General features: G+C 42.1%; 1 protein-coding gene across 4 annotated transcripts in view; it reads left to right on the forward strand.

Annotated features, from left to right (window-relative positions):
- Window positions 1-24,031, forward strand: part of LOC124792313 (inositol-trisphosphate 3-kinase homolog) — a 501,596-nt gene that overhangs the window by 415,051 nt on the left and 62,514 nt on the right. The window contains exon 1 of one of the 4 annotated variants that reach the window (XM_047257932.1): window positions 16,693-16,805. The exons of the other annotated variants lie outside the window; for them this stretch is intronic. Within the exon in view, the coding sequence (XP_047113888.1) occupies window positions 16,707-16,805 (99 nt within the window). The 5' untranslated portion in view covers window positions 16,693-16,706. Of the gene's footprint in view, window positions 1-16,692; window positions 16,806-24,031 lie in introns of those variants that run through there. 4 annotated transcript variants of the gene reach the window in all.

Below are 24,031 nucleotides of genomic sequence, written 5' to 3' on the forward strand. Positions count from 1 at the left end.
AAACAGGAACACAGTTGCTGAAGAGGGGTAAAGTACCAAAGGTGTAAGACATTACGTAATTAGTCAAGGAGACACAGCAGATTGTCAAACGCTCAAAATACGCCCAGTGTATTGCGAGCATGATAAACAGGCTTCTGGTTTGCAATGAACTTTAATGGTTACAGCTCATAATGTGTTTAATGATGCCACTTTTATTACGAGCCACGGCTTGCTCAACAGCTGAAAGCTGTTAGCTGCTTCTTTTTATTAAGACCAAGAAAAATAAAATTTTGGTAAACAATGATTTGCTTGACAATACTGTCTATAATTCACGTAACCGAGTCGTTAAGTGCAGCGTTATTACAGTAAGAATGCCTTTATTTGCAGTAGTGCTTATTTCTGGAACCGTGACTGAAACTTCACGGTTCAGAGCCAAAGGTGGTTTTTATTTAAAGCGCAGTCGATTTTGAGTCCTGAACGGCCATATTCAGCAACATAACATATTAACGTCATCTCTTTACGTGACAGTTTTCATTCCTTTTGCGTTAAATGTATACTGCTGCAAAATGTGTGAATCCTTTACATATACGTCAGAGGGCCACAACGAATCCTTCTCCTAGTAGATAACAGTGACGTGAAAGTTTACGTTGTTATTCAGCATGTAGGAATGGGTATCCTCTACATCTAAACATCACCCTAAAAAAGTTGATCTCTTAATTTATCTCTAGGTAGTCAACATCGGGATCTAAACATTATTCAAGAGTTGCTTGGCCTTCCGAATGCCTTGATTGTAGAAGTTTGCAGATTTTGCCGTAAACCACTCTCCACTTCATTAATGCTGTCATCTGTACTGTAATTTCTGCGAACAAGAAAAGTCACGTGGTGCGAGGTCGGGAGATTAAGGCGGATGCTGCAAGATATCAGAGCCACAAGCCCTAGTTTTCTCAACTGCAACTTGAAATTAATGAGCCAGCGAGAAGACGAACGCCTCTCGAACGTATACCGCGGCGTTTCTTAATCAGAGCTTCTGGTAACATGTCCATAAGACTGCTGTAATATCTACAAATGATTGTTTCACCCTTGGCAAATAATCTCTTAAGGATCACTCCACATGAGTCCCACAAAGCTGAATTTTGCACTTGGCTTGTGTGTCAGAGACATATGACCTGTTTCAAAATACCTTTTCCACCTCACAATAGTATTATAAGATGGACATCATTTCCACAAACAGCACACATCTCATTGTAATTTTCCCAGGCACTTTTACCCTGCAAATGCGGGAACTTTGTCACGCTAAGAGCGTACTTTTTTCCGTCTTACACCTCAGTAACTTCTGGCACTCCGTGTAAAAAAACAAAGGACACAAATAACTGAAATTTTCAACATCTTGCGCCGAGGAACCAATAAAGACTGACAAAAGTTCGTCAAGTAGCGTAATAATTCCCTGATGATAGAGCTGTACGATACACACAACATCCAAGGTAAACAATTCCGAATACGACCAAAAGAACACAAAATAAAGAAATCGTATGGAAATTAAAATGTTCTTAAATGAAAGGACAACATAATCTCTCTAGATTTGTATGGGCAGTGCTGTTTGTGAAACATTGTCGAACACCAAATATTCTGTGGCATTGGTTTGTTCAAAGACGACTGAAGTGTAATATATGTTTGAATAATGCAGGAAGAACTAGTCTGTTGAAAAACACGTTGCCAACGTAAAAACACTCCACCATGCCTGTGAGATTCCCCCCCCCCCCCTCTCCTCTCTCTCTCTCTCTCTCTCTCTCTCTCTCTCTCTCTCTCTCTGTCTCTCTCCCCCCCTCCCCCTCCCTCTCTCTCTCTCTCCCCCCCCCCTCCCCCCTCCCTCCCTCTCTCTCTCTCTCTCTCTCTCTCTCTCTCTCTCTCTCTCTCTCTCTCTCTCTCAGTTGAAGTCATTGGTGTGGCCTTTTTTCTCAGAGAGGTCACAGTTCATAGTGATAGACGGTAAATCATCAAGTAGAAGTGATATCTGGCGTTCCGCAAGATAGTGTCGTAGCACCTCTGCTGTTCCTGATTTACGTAAATGATGTAAGTGATCATCTGAGCAGCCTCCTTAGATTATTTGCAGATGACGCTGTAATTTACCGTCTAGTAAAATCATCGGACGATCAATTCCAATTACAAAATGATCTAGAGTGCATTTCTGTGTGGTGCGAAAAGTGGCACGTGGCACTAAACAAAGAAAAGTGCGAGGTCAACCACATGGGTACTAAAAGAAATCCGATAAATTTTGGGTATACGATAATTCGCACAAATTTAAGGGCTGTCAATTCGACTAAATATCTAGGAATTACAATTACGAGCAACATAAATTGGAAAGACCGCATAGAGAATATTGTGGGGAAGGCGAAACAAAGACTGTGCTTTGTTGGCAGAACACTTAGAAGATGCGACAAACCCACTAAAGAGACAGCCTACATTACATTTGTCCGTCCTCTGCTGGAATATTGTTGCGCGGTGTGGGATCCTTACCAGGTAGGATTAACGAAGGACATCGAAAAAGTGCAAAGAAGGGCAGCTCGTTTCGTGTTATCGCGCAATAGGGGCGAGAGTGTCACTGATATGATAAGCGAGTTGGGGTGGCAGTCACTGATACAAAGGCAGCTTTCTTTGCGGCGAGATCTATTTACGAAATTTCAATCACCAACTTTCTCTTCCGAATGCGTAAATATTTTGTTGACACCCACCTACGTAGGGAGAAATGATCATCATAATAAAATGAGAGAAATCAGAGCTCGAACGGAAGGATTTAAGTGTTCCTTTTTCCCACGCGCCATTCGAGAATGCAGTGGTAGAGTAGTAGTATGAAAATTGTTCGATGAACCCTCTGCCAGGCACTTAAGTGTGAATTGCAGAATAACCATGTAGATGTACACGCATTGCTCTGCTTCTCGCAGACGTGTAACATAATTTAAAAAATACTGGCTGCATCCACATATTTAACAGGATACCCTAGTACTACTGGCCTTTTAAGTTATGTATGAAATACAATTCAACTTACTTGTTCGAAGGTTAGTAAACACTAATGTTACTAACAGCTGCCAAATAGAATGCGCTCCCCATTGTCCCTTTCACACAGTCACCACTAGAACTCATTATTCAGACACACTCATATACATGGCTTGATCTGAGCAATTAACTCCGAAAAATCACCAGAAATTGTGTGAATAGATGGCAGAAGGCAGCGTTTAGTGGCAGAAACTAAAGAATTGTTAATTTGACTTCCGTTACCTGGGATATATCAGCTCTTACTTTTTAATAGGAAACCGTACTCTACCCTGAACAGGTCCGTGAAAGGCGAAGCTGTGTAAAATCTATCGTGGGTCTGCTTTACCGTACATTGCCTACATGACAGCAGCAACAAACGTAGTGCAAATTTCGAGATGGGCTGCGCTGTTTCTTCTTCTTGACACATTATTCACTGACAGTCAAGGAAATTTACTGCTGTCCCTACATTTTACGGCTCTAGTCAGGGGTGTTTCAGCCTCAAAACCAAACAAAATGTCAGTGAATGTTCGGGGCGGAATGCCTCCCCTCCCTTATGACTCACTGTGATGTGAACCAGCTGGCTTACTAACTCGTGCCTTCGTAAAAGTTTGTGCTATCACGCTCAACAGTTTTCATTAGCCAGGCGCACTGACGTCAGCTACAGCGTATATAAGCGCGTTTGCTTTCATCGGTTTTCAAATACTTCCTCGTACTTTTTAGAGCTCTCACATAAAACTTCATATATTTTGACAGGCATGATAATCGTCATCTGTGTTTGAAAGATTAGGCTACAGAGCTTGCTCCTAAAACCATCTTGCTCTCAGACGTTCTATACTGCGAATAATGAGCGCTCTACGTGCTATTGTTGGTGGTTCGGTGCAAATGTTAGAGTATATCGGACAGAGTTGATTCTCGGTTGTGTTGTGTTTTCATGATAAAAAGCTTCCCCCTATCTGAATACTGCTCTACACCTGAGGAAATTCGAGTGCACAGGAAGTACAAATCGCTTCTGGATAAAAACGGCTTTGTCGTTGTCTTACCGTTCGGCGGTACCTTCTGCAGTATTCATCTTTTAAGAAGCGTCTGAGTATATTATTAGCATCAAATGTAATTATGTTTTAGATACTTGGTCGTTCGAGAACATTAATCTGTACCAGCAGACAGAGGCACGATGAAGGATTGCCGGAAGTCCGAACGTAGTCTTTACGAAATGGAACATTTAGCAAGTCTTCCCTCGAGTTTATTAATCGGAAAAAAATCAGGTTTGTGGTTGGGACTCCAAGCGCATGATCAAGCGTACCCTGACATATTGACACCTAAGGAATGAACCTAATGTAAAAGTTCTTCCAAATTTTGTTCGCGTCTTACAATGCTTCGACGGTTTTACAATAAAGTGTTCATACCGACCGATCATTTAGTCTTTTAGGTAAACATCCAAGTGAGATACTGCACCTACCTCACTTTGCAAAATGGTTATAAGAATACATCAATTTTTGTCGTTTTATCACTTAGGAATGCCGCTTTTTCTATGATTCACTTTTTTCATCTCTCTAGGCTTGTGTGATCAAGTACATTTTCTAGAAATTAACGTATTCCAAGATGTTCTTTATATCGTATTGTGTACCAGAAACAAAAAAACTACAATCACAAAAAAGACGGTAGTTCTAAATACATTGGATCTTACAGTTGAATGGTAATACGAGACGTTAATGTAGTAATATCGAATTTCGACGCTAGTTAAACATGTTGTTTCTCGCAATGCGATACTGGCAAGACCCCAAAATTTTCTCCAGTTGGGGTCACAGTATCTAATGATGGTTTTTTTAATAGTTGTATAACTGAACACTACGCAGTGGGTTGTTCAGAAAGCATTAAAGGTATAATGGTTTGTGAACAATACTAAGGAATAATCTAAATACCTCTGTACGCGCCCTAATCTCTCTTATCTTATTCTCATGATCCCTACGCAAGAGATACGTTGGTGACAGCATAATAGCCTACAGTTACTTTCGAATAAAGGTTCTCTAAATTTACTCTATAGGGTTTCGCGAAAACTGCGTCGTCTTTCTTCCGAGGATTCCCATTTAATTTCCCCGAAAATTTCTGCTGCACTTTCGTATGGGATATGCCGAGCTGTAACGATCGAAGTAGCGCGTCTTTTAACTCGTTCGGTATCTCATTTCTACCTGATAAATACTCCAAACACCGGAGCAATATCCTAGAATTACTCGCTCTATCGTGTTGTATGCAATATCCTTAACAGTTACGTTACATTTTCTCAGATATCTCCCAAAAAAAGCTACATCTTACATTCACTTTACCTAGCAGTGACTTTACGTGATCATTCTAGTTCATATCGCTTTTTAGTGTTACCCTTAACTACTTTCATGATGAAACGTGCTCAAGAGATTCATCAGTAATATTGTAATGAGGGATTATTTGGTTCTTTCTCTTTATTATATGCATTATCTTATATTTTCCGCATTCAAACAGGGGTATCATTCAAAACAACAAATGGAAATTTTGTCAAAATCTTTCTCCAGCTCCTTGCAATCGTCCAATGACAAACTCCTGTACACCACTCCATCGTTAGCGAACAGTCTCGTAGTGCTGTTGATCCTATCCGATATATCATTCTTATGCACTGAGAACATTTTGAGGTCATCGCATCCTTGAGGCACAGCCGATGTTGCTTTCTTTTATGTGTAATATTTGCCGTCCAGTATAATGTACTGGGTTCTGTTAATCAAACACGCCTTCATTTTCGAGGATACTTCGTATGATCGTACCTTGGTTAGTATTTCAACAGTGTGCCACGGTTTCGAACGCATTACGGAAATCTGCATCTAGAGGCAAGCTACGGAAGGATAATACCGGATAAGGAGCAGTCTATAAATTACACGTCTTAAGAAATCTAAAGTGCGCGTAAAGGTCGTATGTTTATTACGCTGCACCCTAACGAAGTGTAAACACCAGATCTCTTAGAAACACGAAATTATGCTACTGCTACTGTGCCGAAGTTGTGTTTGAATGCAAAGACTACCTGTTGCTGACGGGCAAACGTATTCTGTCTGCAGAAGAAACGCCATACACACAAGGCGCTTCAAAATTCTTATTACAGGCTTCTAGGAGTTGTAGAGGGGACCTGTTAGATAAAGATTTTATACAGGTTATCTTTTACATGATGAAGGACGTCCTCTTCAAATACGAGAGTGGAGCAGCACAGACAACCCTCCTAGTTTCGGACGTGCCAATTCTCGCAATCGTTGTCGTCGGACGAAGGTGTTATGTGATGTCAGAATTACAGCAAGGACCGACGATGTCGCCATCTTTCAGCCTCTGTGCGTACCGTCAAGAGGGAGCCCTGTAAATGATCCAATCTTTAAACTATTTCACATCATAACGGTACATTCCCGGACGTCGGTTCCTCATCAAAACCCCATCTACTAAGTCCCTTCTACAATCCGTAGAAAGGTGTAATAGGAATTTTGAATCACCCTGTATAAAACGAAACACATGTGTCGAACTGCAAGGATGGATACTGCAATTTCGCATTCGAAAGTATAGTAGGGAGACCAAATAAAGTCACAAAATCTGGTGGAAAACACGTGGGTAATAGTAATCAAGGCATCCACAGATCGAATACTATATTATGTTCAAATAGTGCACGGCTTGGCAACTACGAGTGGTAGGAGACTATCAAAATGAGGGTAATGAATTGAAGACTGTTAAGGCGGGTGGCTGAGGGACCCCATTTATCTTCTTATCACGGAACAGCGGCTACAGCCGGTGCAACTGATAAAAGTGGAAGCTCTACAGTGCCTCCATTGTTCTCCCAAAGTATCCCACGTAACGTTCATAAGCACCTTAAATCACAGTGTGAACTATTAGATGTTTCTGTGCGAACAATGGTGAAATTAACATCACGTTCAACAGAAGTGGTCAGTGACCGAATATTTGTAATAATATTCGCATTCGCTACTAAGAGAACAAACTAGTTACATGTGATGTAATAAATCCATGAGAACCGAGAATAGTCAGGCAGACGCAAGATAGAGTTAGTGCACAGCTAGCAGAATGAATAAATTTATGTTTTGTTTTCTGTAAGAAGCAAAGCTTAACTGCCAACAGAAGCTGCAATTTTCGGCATTAGTGCCACGTTTACCTGCTGTGATTCCGTGGCGCCTCCCCCTAACACACACACACACACACACACACACACACACACACACACACACACACACACACACACACACAAGAAAGGAGCAAGAAATTATTCAGCGGCGTTGAACTATAGAGACGGGCAATGCCCAATGTCGAATGCATGAAGAACACTCGCTCGAGGTGGGGCTCGTATAACATAACTATGAAGATTTTTCTCCAACAGGTTAAATGGGAATCCTTGGAAGAAAAACGACGCAGTTCTCGTGAAACCCTACAGGGTAAATTTAGAGAACCTTTATTCGAAAGTAATTGTAGGATATTATGCTGTCATCAACGAATCTCTTGCGTAGGGATCATGAAAACAAGATAAGGGAGATTAAGGTGCGTACAGAGGCATTTAGATTAGGAGTTTTTTTGCTCAATACACGAATAGAATGGGAAAGGAAATCAGTACTGCTGCTAACATGTTCCCTCAGTCATGGACTGTACAGTGACAATTTTTATCTACACTTATCCTGCTGGGCCCCATTCCTCTAATTGCCGTCATTAACTCGTTCAATCAGTTCTCAAGTAGTGTTCGTCTGTCAGGAGCACTAAACAAGATGGATCAAGGAATTAGGTAGAAAAGATTCAGAGAAAAGCTATGCATTTCGTTAGGGGTTGGTTTAATTCACGCTTTGCTCTGAAAATTCATAGAGCCCGTGTTACGATTCAAGAAACACGCGAAGGTAAGCCGCAGATGTCACAGGACTGCATACCGTTTAAACTTTTCATCAATGTGTATCTTGAAGATCGCAACAGAGAGCAAATAGCCGATATACAGGGTATTTATAAATTAGTTATACGAAACTAATCTTTAATTGGGAAAAGGATACTTAACTTACAGAAATATTTGATACAGGACTGAATGCGGTATATCTTCAAGTTTTATGGCCGGCCGGAGTGGACGAGCGGTTCTAGGCGCTACAGTCTGGAACCGCGCGACCGCTCCGGTCGCAGGTTCGAATCCTGCCTCGGGCATGGATGTGTGTGATGTCCTTAGGTTGGTTAGGTTCAAGTAGTTCTAAGTTCTGGGGGACAGATGACCTCTGAAGTTAAGTCCCTTAGTGCTCAGAGCCATTTGACCCATTCAAGTTTTATTTCCGCCCAAAACTGTTATAGTGGGAACCACGAACGATGGCGGTCGAATTTAGGCTTAGGCTTGTTGTGCGCACCTACGTCACGTGTTCTCAGACAGCCAGTAAGCATCAGTAGTGTTGTGAGCGTTCTGCTGTGTATGTTGTGTGCAATGCGTACATTAAACGTGATCTTAGCGAGTTATTTAGTGAATTTTTTTCCATTGTTTGTGATTTGTCCTGGTCGATGGTGGTGGTGAGCGACAAATTCCACCAAGCAATCGAGACATAATTTGCTAGATACATGTTTTCATCAAGCGCAAAGCACGTGTATGCGCATACTGCAACTGTCGCTCGGAACCGAAAACAATGAACCCCTTGTTCTTGTCTCGAACTGCGGGAACAGCCATCGTTCGTGGATCTGACTAAAGTTTCCGATGATCGCGGTGGGTACCATGCGCGAAATGAGTTAATCAATGTGGAGTGCAGAACGTGCGCGGTGTTGTTTATGGTTTCGTGAATCCTAATCTGCTAATACAGTTCAGAGGCAATTCGGGACTAAATATGGCAAGCTACCACCTCAAAGACAAACTGTTATTAAAAGATACAGCCGCTTCACTTAAATTGCCTGTGAATTACACAGGACACCGGTTCAGGGCTGGCCAGCAATTCAACAAGTTTGGCGATCATATGTCTCGTATCAGCTTAGAACTGAATATGCCTAGTGTTACAGTATAGAAGGCAAGATTGCTCAACTTCTTTAGACTGCCGACCGACCCTAACTTGACGTCCTATGTAATACACAGCCAGCTTCGGTGAAACGATTGTACCAATTAATAACAGTTTGTCTTTGAGGTGGTGGCTTGCGATATTTAGTCCTGAATTGTCTCTGGACTGTAGTAGCGGATTTGGATTCGTGGAACCGCAAACGATACTGCGCACGCTCTGCACCGTAATTACGACTCCATGACGAATGTTCACACAACTCGTTCGCGCAGGCGCCAAGCGGGAACATCAGGAACTAACAGTTTTAGGCGGGAATAAAACTTGAAGTTATACTGCGTCCAGTGCTGCATCAAAAATTTCTATAAGTTATTTACTCGTTTCACAATTAAAGGTTACTTTTGTGTAACTAATGTATGAACAACCTGTACATTATTCGTTATCGGCTACTAGTAAATATCAACCGTGACTCTGTAGTTCAGTGATTAAGTGCCAGACTAGGAATCCAAATGTCTTTGAGTCGATGCCTGGTCAGTCCTAGGATTTTTATCTATCACTTCTTTCACTTCTGGCCAATGTTTTTAATATGAAAAATTCCTAGTTGCATAGTGGTTCTGAATCCACGTTAAACTGTTAGACCTTCCTGTAACTGTGTGGCTAAGTCTGTTCACCTCAGATAGGACCCTGTCTAGTAAATCACTTTGGTGTTCCAACCCAATTTTGGGGTTGATGACAGCTTCACTCAACCATTGCAAAGTGGCAGATCTGTTACTGGAGTTAGCGTACCAGAACAACTAGCAGTTGTGCCAGATAACATTCATCGAACATTGCGTCCTGTGCATGGGGAGAACTGTATTCCAAGAAAACTGTATCTAAGTGCTAAGCTTACCCATTACGGATGTTTAAGAACCTGTGACTGTTTATTCGTTGTAAATACAGAAAACTGCACCCAGTCACTTCTTTGAAACAGTTATTTATTCCATGAACCGGTTTTCGGAACTTCTCAGTCTCGTCTTCACATGGTGTACAGGAGGTTACATAGCTATTTCAAAGCATAATGCTTGGTGCTGGCTCTGCGACTAAAGGATGGAGCATGCCTTTCCACACAAGCGCCGTATGATTTGACGCCACTCTCATGCCGTCTCTCCCCAACACCTTACCGCGCCCCCCCCCCCCCCCCCCCCCTCATACGTTAGTTGGCGCTCCTTAGGCTCCTGTTAAAACCCTTAGAAATAAATCTGAATTTACAGTCGACAAGATTTATTTCATTATTAATTATGATACATCATCTGTACAAATTTTGCACTGGGGTGCCTCTGGCGGACGTCTCAGCTTGGCGTCCCAAGCGGCCTCTTGTGTCTGTTGGGTCCTAAACCGACCCTGGTTTTGAGAGATGGAGGGGTGTCGTATTACTTGAAAGTCCAGCCTCGTGGTGAGACTGTAAACGTCTTATCCTAATGCACCACCGTGCGTGAAACGCTGCGGTCCATATGCTGCATGACCTGGTCTGTTGACTAGGAGCGTGATTCTGCTGAGTGACAATATCCCCCTCACACAGTAGGTCAAACGCAGGAGTTACCATAAGTATGTCATTGAGAACCCTTATGACATTTGCCTTGAAGTCCTAACTTGCGCCTCAGTGATTTTCATTTGTTTGAGGCCATCAGAAACGATCATCATGGGAGACACTTTGGAGACGATGAAACCGGAGCCCGAGAGATGACTCACTGGGTACGACAACTGCCACAATAACAATTTGCGGCAGGTTTTCGAGGCCCTGTCAAACTATGGGATAGATGTTTCACTTTACAGGTGAATATGTTGGAAAAACAAAATAAATGAGAGGCTCATTTTCGCGCCACGGGTGTTATTTTACGACGTGTTCATTGAATCATCGGCGTATATGTTCCTTCAGCTCGCGTAAAAGTAAAATTAGAGAGAGATACAGGAGTGCAGCAACTTCTCTTCCCTCTCACCATCGGCGAATGGTATAAGTAACGAAGAGAGGTGGTGATTCTGATATACATATGACGGTAGCTTACGCCATACAAATGTAGATACATATAGATTTAACAACGTCGGGTCTCTCTCTCTCTCTCTCTCTCTCTCTCTCTCTCTCTCTCTCTCTCTCTCTCTCTCTCTCATCAACTGTCCATTAGGTGATGACTGCTGCATCAACATTTTAGAAACAAAACTATTTCTTCTGTGTTAGGCTGGATAAACGAGGCGCACTCATAAGTAATTCAACACAACACTTTTTTTCTCGGTCACTTTCGGTTGAAAAAACCTGAAATTTGTTTTGGTACATCGTAGAATACTCCCACTTCAACTCATGTAGTTTCATGAAGTTCCGATAGCTGGCGGCGCTTTACGTAGTGTTTAAAATGTCGTCTAACGGAGGCGTGTTCCAAGCAGAGAGCTGCCATTTAGTTTCTTTTAGCGCAAAACCAGAGCATCGCAGACATTCGTAGGATCTCGCAGAAGGTCTACGGAGAGCTGCCAGTGAACACAAGCACGGTGAGTCTTTGGGCTAAGTCTGTCATCATCTCAACAAGGTCGCGCAGATCTGTCCGATTTCCCGGGAGCCAGCCGGCTACACGCAGGTGCGGCTCCTGCAATGTTGGAACGTGCGGACATTCTCATTCGAAGTGATCGACAGATCACGATCAAACACCTCGCTGCTCGGCTGGACGTCTCTGTTGGTAGTGCTGATGCAGTCGTCCACCAGTTGTGGGATTAAAAGGTGTGTCCCGCTGGGTTCCTCGCCTTCCATCTCTTGTGGCCCGGTGGAGGATACATTCCGCGGGTAATAGTACGTGGATAACAGGGAGGGTATTGATTCAACAAGACGATGGCTCCGACGTTGACCAGTAGACTGGTACCATGCGGGAATACAAGCCCTCCCACTAAGATGGCGTAAGGCTGTCGCATTGAACGGAGATTATGTTGAAAATGGGGTTTTGTAGACAATAGATTGGGGAATAATTTGGTGTATTGGAGTCCTGAAAAACACGAACCTGCTTTCAGAAAAAAAAGTGTTATAATACTTACTGAATGCCGCTCGTATATTGACATCTTGCGGACATGTTTACGGAATGAGTTATTTTCGAAACACTAAGCTCGATAAATGTAATTCCGACAAATATTCATTTCATTGCTCCTTGAGGCCTTCCGTAGATGTAATAGAGTGGCAACTCTGAAACGAAGAGATAGGAATAATTGCATTCTCTAAAATCACATATCTTCACAAAGTCTTCTATAAGTTTTATGCAGCAATACATACCCTTAGTGTAGGTGCCACGGTATCGATACGTTGTATAGTTTAGGAACGCGTCGTGGTCAAACACAGTCGCTTCCAGGAACTCAAAACCACGTTCATGTGTGTTGTGGTAGGGCCAGATGTGGGCTGTGAAGCGGATGCAGAAGTCACTCGCGTCGGGCCGCTGTGTGGTCACTCGCGTTGCGATGACTTCATCACCTACCCGCAGTTGGCTATTTCTCTCTGTTTCCTGTGATAAGTTTAGAATAACATACGCCAGTGCTTGAATTCCAAACGCGATGTTGCGGATCACTTAGTAATCAAATTACGAGGTCTAAGTGCTTTTGGGAAGAGCATCACGTTTGTTTATACGGCATACATTTCCTCCGGCAGAGGTCGTAGTGAAGGTGATGAGGCTGTTATTCAGGATAGCCGGAAATCAAATCGCTGTTGGGATATCCTGTTTTTATGTTTTACATGGTTTATTCGGAGGTACGCCAAGTACGATGTTTCGGACCATTCGGCACTCACATTACGAAGTCTGCAATCCCGTCGTGTTCTAGGAAAGTTAAACATTCTCCTCTTTTTCATCTGCGAAACATTTTAGATGGTTTCCAACACGTCACTTCTACTCTTCTGTTGAAAAAAGTATTTCCTGTCATCATAAAGCTCGTTGACGGCATTCTGCCTCAAAGTTTGTACACCATTCCTTCCTGTACTTTTATTTTGCTCCGAAGTATTAAAAAAAATCATGCTTCTAAATCTGTGCGTAGCCGTGTCGTAATATAATGCAACAACAATGAAAATTGTGGACATCTACCTTTATAACCTCTGCAAGCCACTGCACAGTGAATGGCGGAGAGTACGTTGTTACAGTATTATCGACTATCTCTCCTACGGTTTATACCGTCCTGTTACGATTCTAACAGTGCGTCTCCGAATTCATTCTACGTATGTTGCCTTGTCTGTTTGATAAGAACTTCAAAAACTGGAACAATAATGTTGAACTGGTCGCGCTAGCCTCTTGCCTGCGGTTTACGTTGCAGATGCATTTCATTTTCGCAGAACTCTTTCAGCAAATCTATGGCTTTCATTCACCTTCCGTAAAAGTGATTTTACGTGAGCGTTCCAGTTGATGTCCCTTCTTAATATTATTTCTAAATAATGATTGCTCGAGATGTTTACCATTAATTTTATAACCAGATACTATCGGTTTCTTTTTCTTTGTTATGTGCATTATCTTACATTTATCCACATTTTAAGAGAGTTGTTATTCATTACAGAGTGCGGAAATTTTCTCCAAGTCTTTCTGTAACTCCTTAAGATCGTCCAACGATAATACTTCCCTGCACACAGATGCATGTTCAGCGAAGAGTGTTTTAGTGCTTCTGGTTCTGCGTCATCAATCGTTTATGCTTATTGAAAAAAATAGAGATAAAGTGAACTTCCCAGGAGCACGCCCGATGTTACTGTGTTCTGTGCAATATCTGCCGTTCATTGCAACGTACTGGGTTTGTTAATCAAACATTCCTCGAGACAATCAGATATTTGCGAAGATACTCATTATATCGTATCTTGAATAGTTGTCGACAGTGCACTATCGAATCCCTTTCATAAAAATGTAGGAAGATAGAATCCACCTGTTCAACTGCATCTCTTGTCAAGATATCGTATATGAATCTGTATCTACATAATAGTCCGCAAGTCACCGTACTATGCGTGGCAGTGGGTGTCGTATACCACTACTGGTAATTTCCTTTCCTGTTCCAATCGCAAATGGATTGAAGAAAAGACGACTGTCTGTCTGCCTACGTTCTAGCCAACGTCCCGATTATGCTGTATTTGCGGACCTTGCGAAGCGTACGTTGGTGGCAGTAAGATCGTTCTGCAGTCAACTACAAATGCAGGTTCTCTAAATTCCCTCAGCGGTGTTTTGTGAAGAGAACGTCGCCTTCCGCCCAGAGATTTCCATTTGGGTTCACGAAGCACCTCCGTAATACTCGCGTTTTGATAGACCTTCAGGTAACAAATCTAACATCACGCCTCTGGATTGCTTCGGTGTCTTTCAGCAATCCGACCTGGCGGGGATCCCAAACACTCGAGAAGTACTCAGAACTGATGGCATTAGCATTCTATACGTCCTTTATAGACGAGCAACTCTTTCCCAAAATTCTTCCCATAAACCGAAGTCGAGCATTCGCCCTGCTTACTGTCGTCCATACGTGGTCCTTCCATTCCATATCGCTTTGCAACACTACGCCCAGATATTTGGTTCAAATGGCTCTGAGCACTATGCGACTTAACTGCTTAGGTCATCAGTCGCCTAGAACTTAGAACTACTTAAACCTAACTAACCTAAGGACATCACACACATCCATGCCCGAGGCATCATTCGAACCTGCGACCGTAGCGGTCTCCAGATATTTAATCGACGTTGCTGTGTCAAGCAGCACACAACTAATGCTGTATTCTAACAATACGTGATTGATTTTCCTACTCATTTGCATTAACCTACGTTTCCATTGATTCAGAACAAATTCTGCCTAAGTCATCCTTTAGCCTTCCATAAAGCAAGCTTTACTAATCCCTTGGGAGAAGCTCCTTTTTCTGCAAGAAAGTCTTCGTTGTCTAGGTCCACAAATCTGAACCTTCGTTCATTATTTTTTCCACAAATACGTAGATTTTTCAGCGTATAGAACGACAGTCCACAAGCGTGGCCTTCTAATTCTTAGTTTTAACATTAGAACGCAGCATCTTGCAAAGAACGACTTATGTGTTAGTTTAGGGTTGGTCGTAAGCTAAAAATGGCTGCTTCTACAAACGGGAAAGATTTGTAATCTGTGTTTTTTCTCTGAAGTTCGCAAACTGTTCTACAGGGTGAGAATTAGTTCGCATTTGCATAGATTTAATTCACTACTATGAAGTAACACTTAATACGCTTCCTGAGCGTTCTCGTAAGTGGGCTTCAGATCATAATGCAGATTGGAAAAAAAGAAATCAGATGTTCCACAACCAATGATAGTTAAATACTATAATGAACACATGGGAGATGTTGATCTTTGACAAATTTTATAGATGCTACATTCGCACAGAAAATTGGCCAGTATAGATTTTGCCATTTGTTGTTTGATGTACCATAGATGGCGTTCAGTCAATCAAAGAGCTAAACAAAGAAGACTGTCAGTGATTGACTACAGAATACATGTTGGCAAACTTATAATTAATTATAAATGTGTCATGCTAGTTGCTAGGAGAAGAGGACATTCTCGTACAGTGAATTTCTCTGACAACGAAGATTTAGATACAGAAAATCTGAATCAGGAGCCAACAACAGCTGTTAGCTATCAACTGCTGAAGTTCGGTTTGACAATGTTGAGCACCTACAAAAATAACTTCACGCAAAGAATGTTTCACAATGCAGGAAAACTAGCCGCAGCTCGAAGACAATATGCATCGAATGTGAAATTTACTTATATATTGTCGAAAATAATTATTTTGAAACTTATGCTAAATAGTAAAGATTTGTTTACTAGTAATTGCGGCTTATTACTTGCTATAAATTATTGTATGATTCTTATTTCATTGCATTTATGAAGCTATTTCAGAGCATCAACGGAAACCCGTATTGGAAATCATATACTTCGAAAATATTAGCATTAAGAAACCTATTTTCTGTGTGCGTTAACATATGCAGTTGACTTTTTCAAATAAAATAAATATTTTACTGTAACAGGAAGAGAAAATAAAAACAAAGGCTAGTATGTTTTCACGATAAGTGAAACTGGGCGTCCACACACATGGACTGCCAATTGTACCTTTGCGAATGATCGAAAAGATATATCTTCTGCATGTGTGGCATGCTTGGAGAATTGGTTTATTGGGAAATATGAAAAGAAAAATTTCCTTTTTTTAAATCTCGGAGTGAAGAGGTTAAACTTAGAATATCCTGTAGGAGCCTGCAACAAAGGAATGTCAGCGATATTGGTCTGTAATTCTGTGAGTCATATCTTATTTCCCATGTTGTAAAAGCAGCGAATGACCGGCGTCCTTTACCAGGCAGCGGGACTATTGGCTACGCAAGAGATTCTTAAGAAATTTGACCTGGGAAAGGTGGTAATTCCGCGGCGCATTCAGTGTAAAATGTAAATGTATTCCCTTCGTGACCTGGTCCATCGTCATTGCGACGTCGATGCTGCCATTTCGCTGTCAGTTCTGCCGACTGCTGAAGCCACAGTAACGTAATAATACCGCAACGGCACTGCTTCGCGTTGCCTCCCGTGCTTCTGCTTACCCCTGCTGCCGCTGACTGCCCATGCGTCACGTTGTGCGCATGCGCGCGAGTAAGGAGGTCACGTGACAGCACCGGCGCGAAACGGAAGTAGTTGGTCAACGCGGACGGGCCCACAGTTCTCGTCCGCGAGGGCCGCAAGCAAGACATGAGTAGTGCGTGTTGTATCGAAGCGTGCAGCCCGCGCGTCTGGATGCGCGCCGTTCAGCAATACGACCGCCTGCTGCGCCTACGCACCACGAAAAAGGTACTGCGGCGTCGTGCGCATGGCAGCTGCCTACTCAACAAAGCCCCTGTTCAACCTTTCGGTTTAAATACCACACATATATATATAGCTGAAACATTTTACTGAGATACAGCGTCGCGGACGACCGCGCGTAGCCTCGCTGCGTACCTGCGAGGCTGCGCTCGCGCAGTTATTTGTGGTGCCATTGTTGGGTGCGCTCCGCGGCCCGTGAGCGGATCTGGAACGGGACGCGGCATCCTTTGTGGACCAAACCGGTTGCCTCTTTTGTTTGGGCTGCTCTGCTAGCTCCCTCACCAACTACTTAGTGTGGGCACCACTGCTGTGCGCCGGCCGGAGTGGCCGTGCGGTTAAGGCGCTACAGTCTGGAGCCGAGCGACCGCTACGGTCGCAGGTTCGAATCCTGCCTCGGGCATGGATGTGTGTGATGTCCTTAGGTTAGTTAGGTTTAATTAGTTCTAAGCTCTAGGCGACTAATGACCTGAGATATTAAGTCGCATAGTGCTCAGAGCCATTTGAACCACTGTTGTGCGCTTCCTGTTTGAATTAATAGGTGCCGGGCGTCTAGAACCGTGTGTTTCTACCGGAATTACGTATACCCGATAATCATATTACGTTTTGAGGTTCGCATCAGCCATTAATTTTTAGGCTCACACAACCAGTCACATCTGTTGGAAGAAGTTTGTTTTACAAAACTTTAGACACTTTTTAACGTTCCTGATCATTGTCATTATTTATGTTACAGATTTTTTCATCATTTGAAGATGTGTTCTAAACGCTAAATTGCACTTTTACGGTGGGATGAATCATGAAAAGAAATAAATAATTAAGGGTTCTAAATCAAGACGATTTTAGCTAATATCCTTCACGAAATTTAATTCTGCGGTGTAGGTACCATATGTCATGATCTAGCATAACTGCGAAATTAAGTTGTATCTGATGTCTTATGGTGTGATGAAGTGGTTTTTGCGCTCAGACATCTTTTTCTAGTTTTACCTAAAAGTGACACCGATATCTTGGAGTTGTCTTCAGGTGACATAAGACTTTTTTGCCGTGACTGCCATCAGCGTGACAGTTGAACTCTTTGGTTCTCTCCGTGGTTGTTCTAAGCACTTTGTTTCGGTTTTCAATTTTATTATGTACGAATACAGTTGCAGTGTGCGTTATAATATTCCAAATTTGGCTCTTGAACTTGTTAATTTTAAAATAATTTTGGATGAGCATTTATTCAAAAATTTATCGCTGTATTTTTATCTTGGAATTCCGTACTTTTGAAGTAAGAGAAGATTAAATTTAGCAGGATTTTCGCAGAGAACGGCTAGTACGGACGGGAATGTTTAGAAACCTTCACTTTAACGAAAATCACGCAATCTTCACTGACAAGCAGTTTACACGACAGTCAGATTTTTGTAATTTTATTATATGTTTATGGTGAGCGAAGTTTAGAACACAAGTATGTCAGCCAAACCATTCGTGCAACTCTCAAAAATACTCCAGAAAATCCACTTCGAAGCTTTCAGATTTTACCCTAAAGCACTGCTTTCCAAACTTTTCTACCTGCTGCCCCCGTTGCAACGCCAGTATATTATTTATTTTATTTATTTATATTTTGCTTCTTTCGAAAAACTGTTTGATTCAAACTTGCACTCTACACTTTAGTAAGAAAGGGTTATTAAATGTAGATTAATACAAAGCTAACTCAAATACTTAATGATATGTTTTCACTTGAACAACACTTTTCGCATCCAACATATTTTTGTGTGATGAGATTCACTAGACAAAATCAGAACTTCAATTAGATGTTTATTAGCCGAGCGGTCTGAGGCGCTGCTGTCATGGACTGTGCGGCTGGTCCCGGCGGAGGTTCGAGTTCTCCCTCGGGCAAGGGTGTGTGTGTTTGTCCTTAGGATAATTTAGGTTAAGTAGTGAGTAAGCTTAGGGACTGATGACCTTAGCAGTTAAGTCCCATAACATAAAAAAAAATTAGATGCTTAAAACTGTTTATAGTTAAGCAGCTCATGAATGTTAGGTTTCAAACTAGTTAAAGCACATCTAAGGTCATTCTCCACGTTCAGGCAACTGCGGTGTTTTGTTTCTATGATGGCTAATGTCGAGAATCACGGTCTCACATAGGTCTGTAGATGAAAACTGCAAGAGTACTTTTTAAGAATTGTTTGCCACTCCTGGATAATAGGGGGAAAGTGGCTCAAAATTCATCCAACCCTATTTGTTGGAACTGTTCTGTAGCACTAGAATTACGTTTCAATTCAGTTTCATCTTCTTGTATTTCATCAGAAAGTACATGCACATCAGTTGTGAACGGTGATCTGGTTAATTTACAGTGCTGGTCTTCTACAGTCAGATGTGGGAAACAAAAGTATGATCTCTTGTTGAAGCCGTTCCAGGTGTTTATTGGCCTCTTGTCTATTTTAATGAACGTGAATCCGTACTAAATACAAATATATTCTTCATTATACAAATTTCTTTTAGCAGGCATTTTTACTCAACGTACAAAACCAGTAAAAATACTGTTTTCTCCTACTAAGCACAAAGGGCTTAATACTGAGTTATGATTGCGAATCGCAGACTGAAGATTGTGTTGTCAGCAATAACTCGGTGACGCGTGTGGCAAAGCTGATGCTACCAACTCGACAAAAAAATGTACTCGGAGACACTAATAAGAATATAAAATGTTTAACTTGTCTGACTGCGTGTTTATGGTTTTCTCTGCGCCCCCACGCCCTCAGGTTGGGAAGTAAGTCCATTTTTCGAGAGGCAGCGTGACATTGTGGTGCAATGCTCGTCTGCCTGAGGAGGGATGAGGCTAGATTTCGATTTCAGGCTGATACAAATTTTTAAAGAATGGCGCGTGGTCAAAGACCATTCCCGTGAAGCGTAAAATGCATATAAATTGGTAGCGCTTAAAGATTGGTAATCGCTAGTTCCAGTTTCGTTTCTGTCGTATGTTTTCGTTTCTACGTCTCCTTCTTCTACTTTTTTCAGCGAATTGTATAACCTGTGTCATTTGATAGTAAAATTCATCAAATATATGCTAATTAATATATAGCTAATGGTTATTTTTTATGAAAACTGCTTGACTTATTATTTCTAATTACACGCTGCACACAAAAATCCGGTTTTTATTTCAAATATAAATTCTCAATTGCCAATATTTCGTGTAAAATAGTTAACAAAGATTGTTTAATTTTAAAAAGTCACAATCTTATTTTTTCATCTTTATGTACTTTACGCTCACGAAAATGCGCCTAGAACATGCGCTGGTTTAAAAATTTACCAGAGCCGGTAAATGAACCCAGGCCACACACGTGGCGGGCGATCATTCTGCTACGGGTCCCGCCTTGTTTTTGGGTATTAAAGACGCTCGAAAACTTCAAAGCTGATTTTCTCAAGAATTTTTGAAAGTTGTAGCGAACTGATTTCAGAGATCGCCAAATGAGCCCTGAACTTAACATATCTTGTATATGAAAAAGAACAAAAATACGATTGCGTTGTGGTACTCTTTTGAGTGCGACTCGTAAGTGCTTCTTCACTGGAGGAGGAGGTAGTCTTCATCACGTTCTAGTTTCTAAAGTTGCGGTTTGGCCGAATAAGTTTGAGCGGTCAGTATCTGTCTGCCTTCATTTGTGTGGTAAGATAAGAATAATTACGATGCACACGGGAAACCAAGTACAATAAGTGCTGTTTATTTTTTCCTCAATATTACTAAGTGCGTTCTATTGTGTTGCTCCAGTTCCTTAGCTCTACAGTAACATTGGCAATTCTCTCACCTTCCTGTGGCGCTCTTCGTCGGGCCTGTACGGTAGAGGGTCGGTAGTGCCGATCTTCAGGGTATCCGGATACTCATAATCAGTTGTTAATTTTGCTGTATGAGATGATGCGCTGTCATAACATAATTTTTTTCACAAAACTTTCTAATAAATTTGCGATAAACAGAGATTCGTTAATCGGCAGTAACGGTACGTCTGTTTTCTGATGCTTTAGCTACAAAGAGAAAAAAAACTTGCAACTATCTTCGTATCAGCTCTGCGAATTCGTCGGACATTTTAGGCTTAGGTTTTGTTCGGAAGACCCATTGAGTCGATTAACTTTCCTTTTAGGATCATAACATTGAATCCAAGATTCATCACTAGTTATGATATTCCAAACCAGATTTTCCAGAGTTTTTCTGAAAACAGTCAGGACGTTGTTGTTTCTGATTGGGAGTCAGTTCATGTGGAATCCATCGACAAAAGTGTTTTCTAACGTCTAACTGTTGATGTACGATGGTTGGAGCTGTAATAATGACAACGATTTATTAACAATTCAAAGTTTTGCAGTCCTTCAAAGTAGTCACCAGCATTATGCATAACCCGTTGCGAGCCACTCCGAAGCGCCAACGTAACTGATATAGGCATGCTTGTTCAAATACAGAGATACGTAAAGAGCTGAATACGGCACTGCGGTCGGCAATGCCTATAGAAGACAATAAGTGTCTGGCGCATTGTTAGATCGGTTGCGGTTGCTGCTGCTACAATGGCAGGTTATCAAGCTAAAAATGAGTTTGAACGTGGTGTTATAGTCGGCGCACGAGCCACGGGACCCAGCATCTCCGAGATAGCGATGAAGTGGAGATTTTCTCGTACGACCATTTCACGTGTACCGTGAATATCAGGAATCCGGTGAAACATCAAATCTCTGACACCGCTGCGACCGGAAAAAGATCCTGCAAGAATGGGGTCAACGACGACTAAAAAGAATCTTTCAATGTGACAGAAGTGCAACCCTTCCGCAGACTGCTGCAGATTTCAATGCTGGGCCATCAGCAAGTGTCAGCATGCGAACTATTCAACGAAAAATCATCGATATGGGTTTTCAAAGCCGAAGGCCCACTCGTGTACCCTTGATGACTACACGACACAAAGCTTTACGCCTCACCTGGGGCCGTCATCACTGACATTGGACTGTTGATGACTGGAAGCATGTTGCCTGGTCGGATAAGTCTCGTTTCAGATTGTGTAGAGCGGATGGACGTATACGGGTAAGGAGACAGTCTCATGAATCCATGGACCCTGCATGTCAACAGGGGACTGTTCAAGATGGTGGATGCTCTGTAATGGTGTGGGGCGTGTGCAGTTGGAGTGATATCGGACTCCTGTTAAGTCTAGATACGACTCTTGACAGGTGACACGTGCGTATGCATCCTATCTGATTACCAACATCCGTTCATGTCCACTGTGCCTTTCAACGTGCTTGGACAGGACAGTGCGACACCCCACACGTCCGGAATTGCTGCAGAGTGGCTCCAGGAACACTCTTCTGAGTTTAAACACTTCCCAGACATGAACGTCATTGAGTATATCTGGGATGCCTTGCAACATTCTGTTCAGAAGAGATCTCCACCCCCTCGAACTCTCACGGATTTACGGACAGACCTGCAGGATTCATGGTGTCAGTTCCCTCCAACACTATCTCAGACATTAGTAGAGCCCACACCACGTTGTGTTGCGCTTTTCTTCGTGTTCGCGGGGGCACTACACGATATGAGGCAGGTGTACCAGTTTTTTGGCTCTTCAGTTTATATGGAACTCGGAGGATTCCCTTAGCAGCGCCAGTTGTGTTGATAGTTCGATTGGGGCCATCTGTTGCCAGTTTTGAAACGAATACCGTGAAGGGCTTCCTACATCTTAGGAATCGAGTTGAACTGACAAAGGCTGAAGCACAGGCAGTATGGTGAGTGGTACAGCACTTTCCGCCCCCGTCGATCGAACAAATCAGCCACAACTAGCGCCATATGTGCCCGAGCGTTGTCGTGAAAAATGATGGGCGGGTCCTGTAGAAAGTGTCACCATATCTTTCTCTAAGCTGGTTGCTGGCTGTGTTAAAAAAATGACAAAGAAACGGTGACACTTTCTGCCGGACCCGCACATCACACAATGCTCGGACGCATATGGCCCAAGTTGTGACTGGTTTGTTCGATCGATGGGGCTGGGAAGTGATTTACCATACACCACACTGCTCCGACTTAAACCCTTGTGACTTCAACTTGATTCTTAAGATGAAGGAATCACTTCATAGCCTTCGCTTCAGAACTGTTACAGAGATTCGTCAGACAATAGACCACTCCACTCGAACTATCTACACAACTGGCGCTGCTAAGATATCGTAAGACTTACACATTATTAGTAACAGGTTATACACAATGCTGGTGACTGCTCTGAAGTACAGTAAAACTTTGAAACATGTATTTCGCCCGAATAAATTCGGAAGATGTCCGTCGATTCTCTTCAAACATTGCCATAACAGCGGCAATATTTTCATCAATAATAGCACTTCTTTCGTGTCCTTCACGAGATTCATCGCTAAGAAAAAATCGATCTTCTTTGAGTTCGCTGTACCAATTATAAATTGTTGCCTTAGAAGGGGCTTCCTTGCCAGATGAGTTTCTAAGGCGGTCTTCAAATTGTATAGGCGTTAATGACGATTTATAGTCGTAAATGATCGTGGCCTGGACGTACTCTCTAACATTCTTTTTTCGGCGCATAAAAAATCTTTAAACGATGTTGATTAACGAATTATTTTAGGAAATCGAACAAACTACACAGAAAATTACAATTCAAAATGTCTGTCTGGCAAAGTTAATAAAATCTTTGTCAAATTTTGCAGCATATCATGGGTAAAGTAAATGTTCGTGCAAAACAACCACGTGAAGCTGTTAAGTCTTTACAAGAAGTCGTCATGTGGACTTATTATCGGAAACGAGTGAAGGGAATGGGAATTTTGTAGTAAATAACGTGTCACGAATAGTGTCCGCTATCGTAAAGGCGGCGTTCCACTTTCCCGATAAGGGACCAGTTCCAGATTATCTCGAATTCCGAGTTAGTGAAGCCTGACTTACTGTATGGTTAAATTATCATATTGGAGTTTTGAGCACAGTTCCCGTGCTTGCAGAAAAATAGTAATGAATTAAGGATGGACCCGCCTTTTTGCAAGTACACACATTATCGTTTCGTTTTGACATCCAAACGTGCTTCACCACAGTTGTGGCACCCTCAGCGATTTTATTTATTATTATTTTCCTTTTATTTTACGTTATGTGCGTCCTATTGCCGCCAACCAAAGTCAGCCACAGGTCTAAATTAGTGCTCCATGTCGCCATTGTAGTATTTTGCTATTCCTTAGCTGTGAAAAGTTTGTTTTTATGTACCAAACATGTTTTTGTGTAGTTGAGC

This window comes from Schistocerca piceifrons, chromosome 1 (genome assembly GCF_021461385.2).
Source record: "Schistocerca piceifrons isolate TAMUIC-IGC-003096 chromosome 1, iqSchPice1.1, whole genome shotgun sequence".
In the NCBI taxonomy this organism is placed as follows: domain Eukaryota; kingdom Metazoa; phylum Arthropoda; class Insecta; order Orthoptera; family Acrididae; genus Schistocerca; species Schistocerca piceifrons.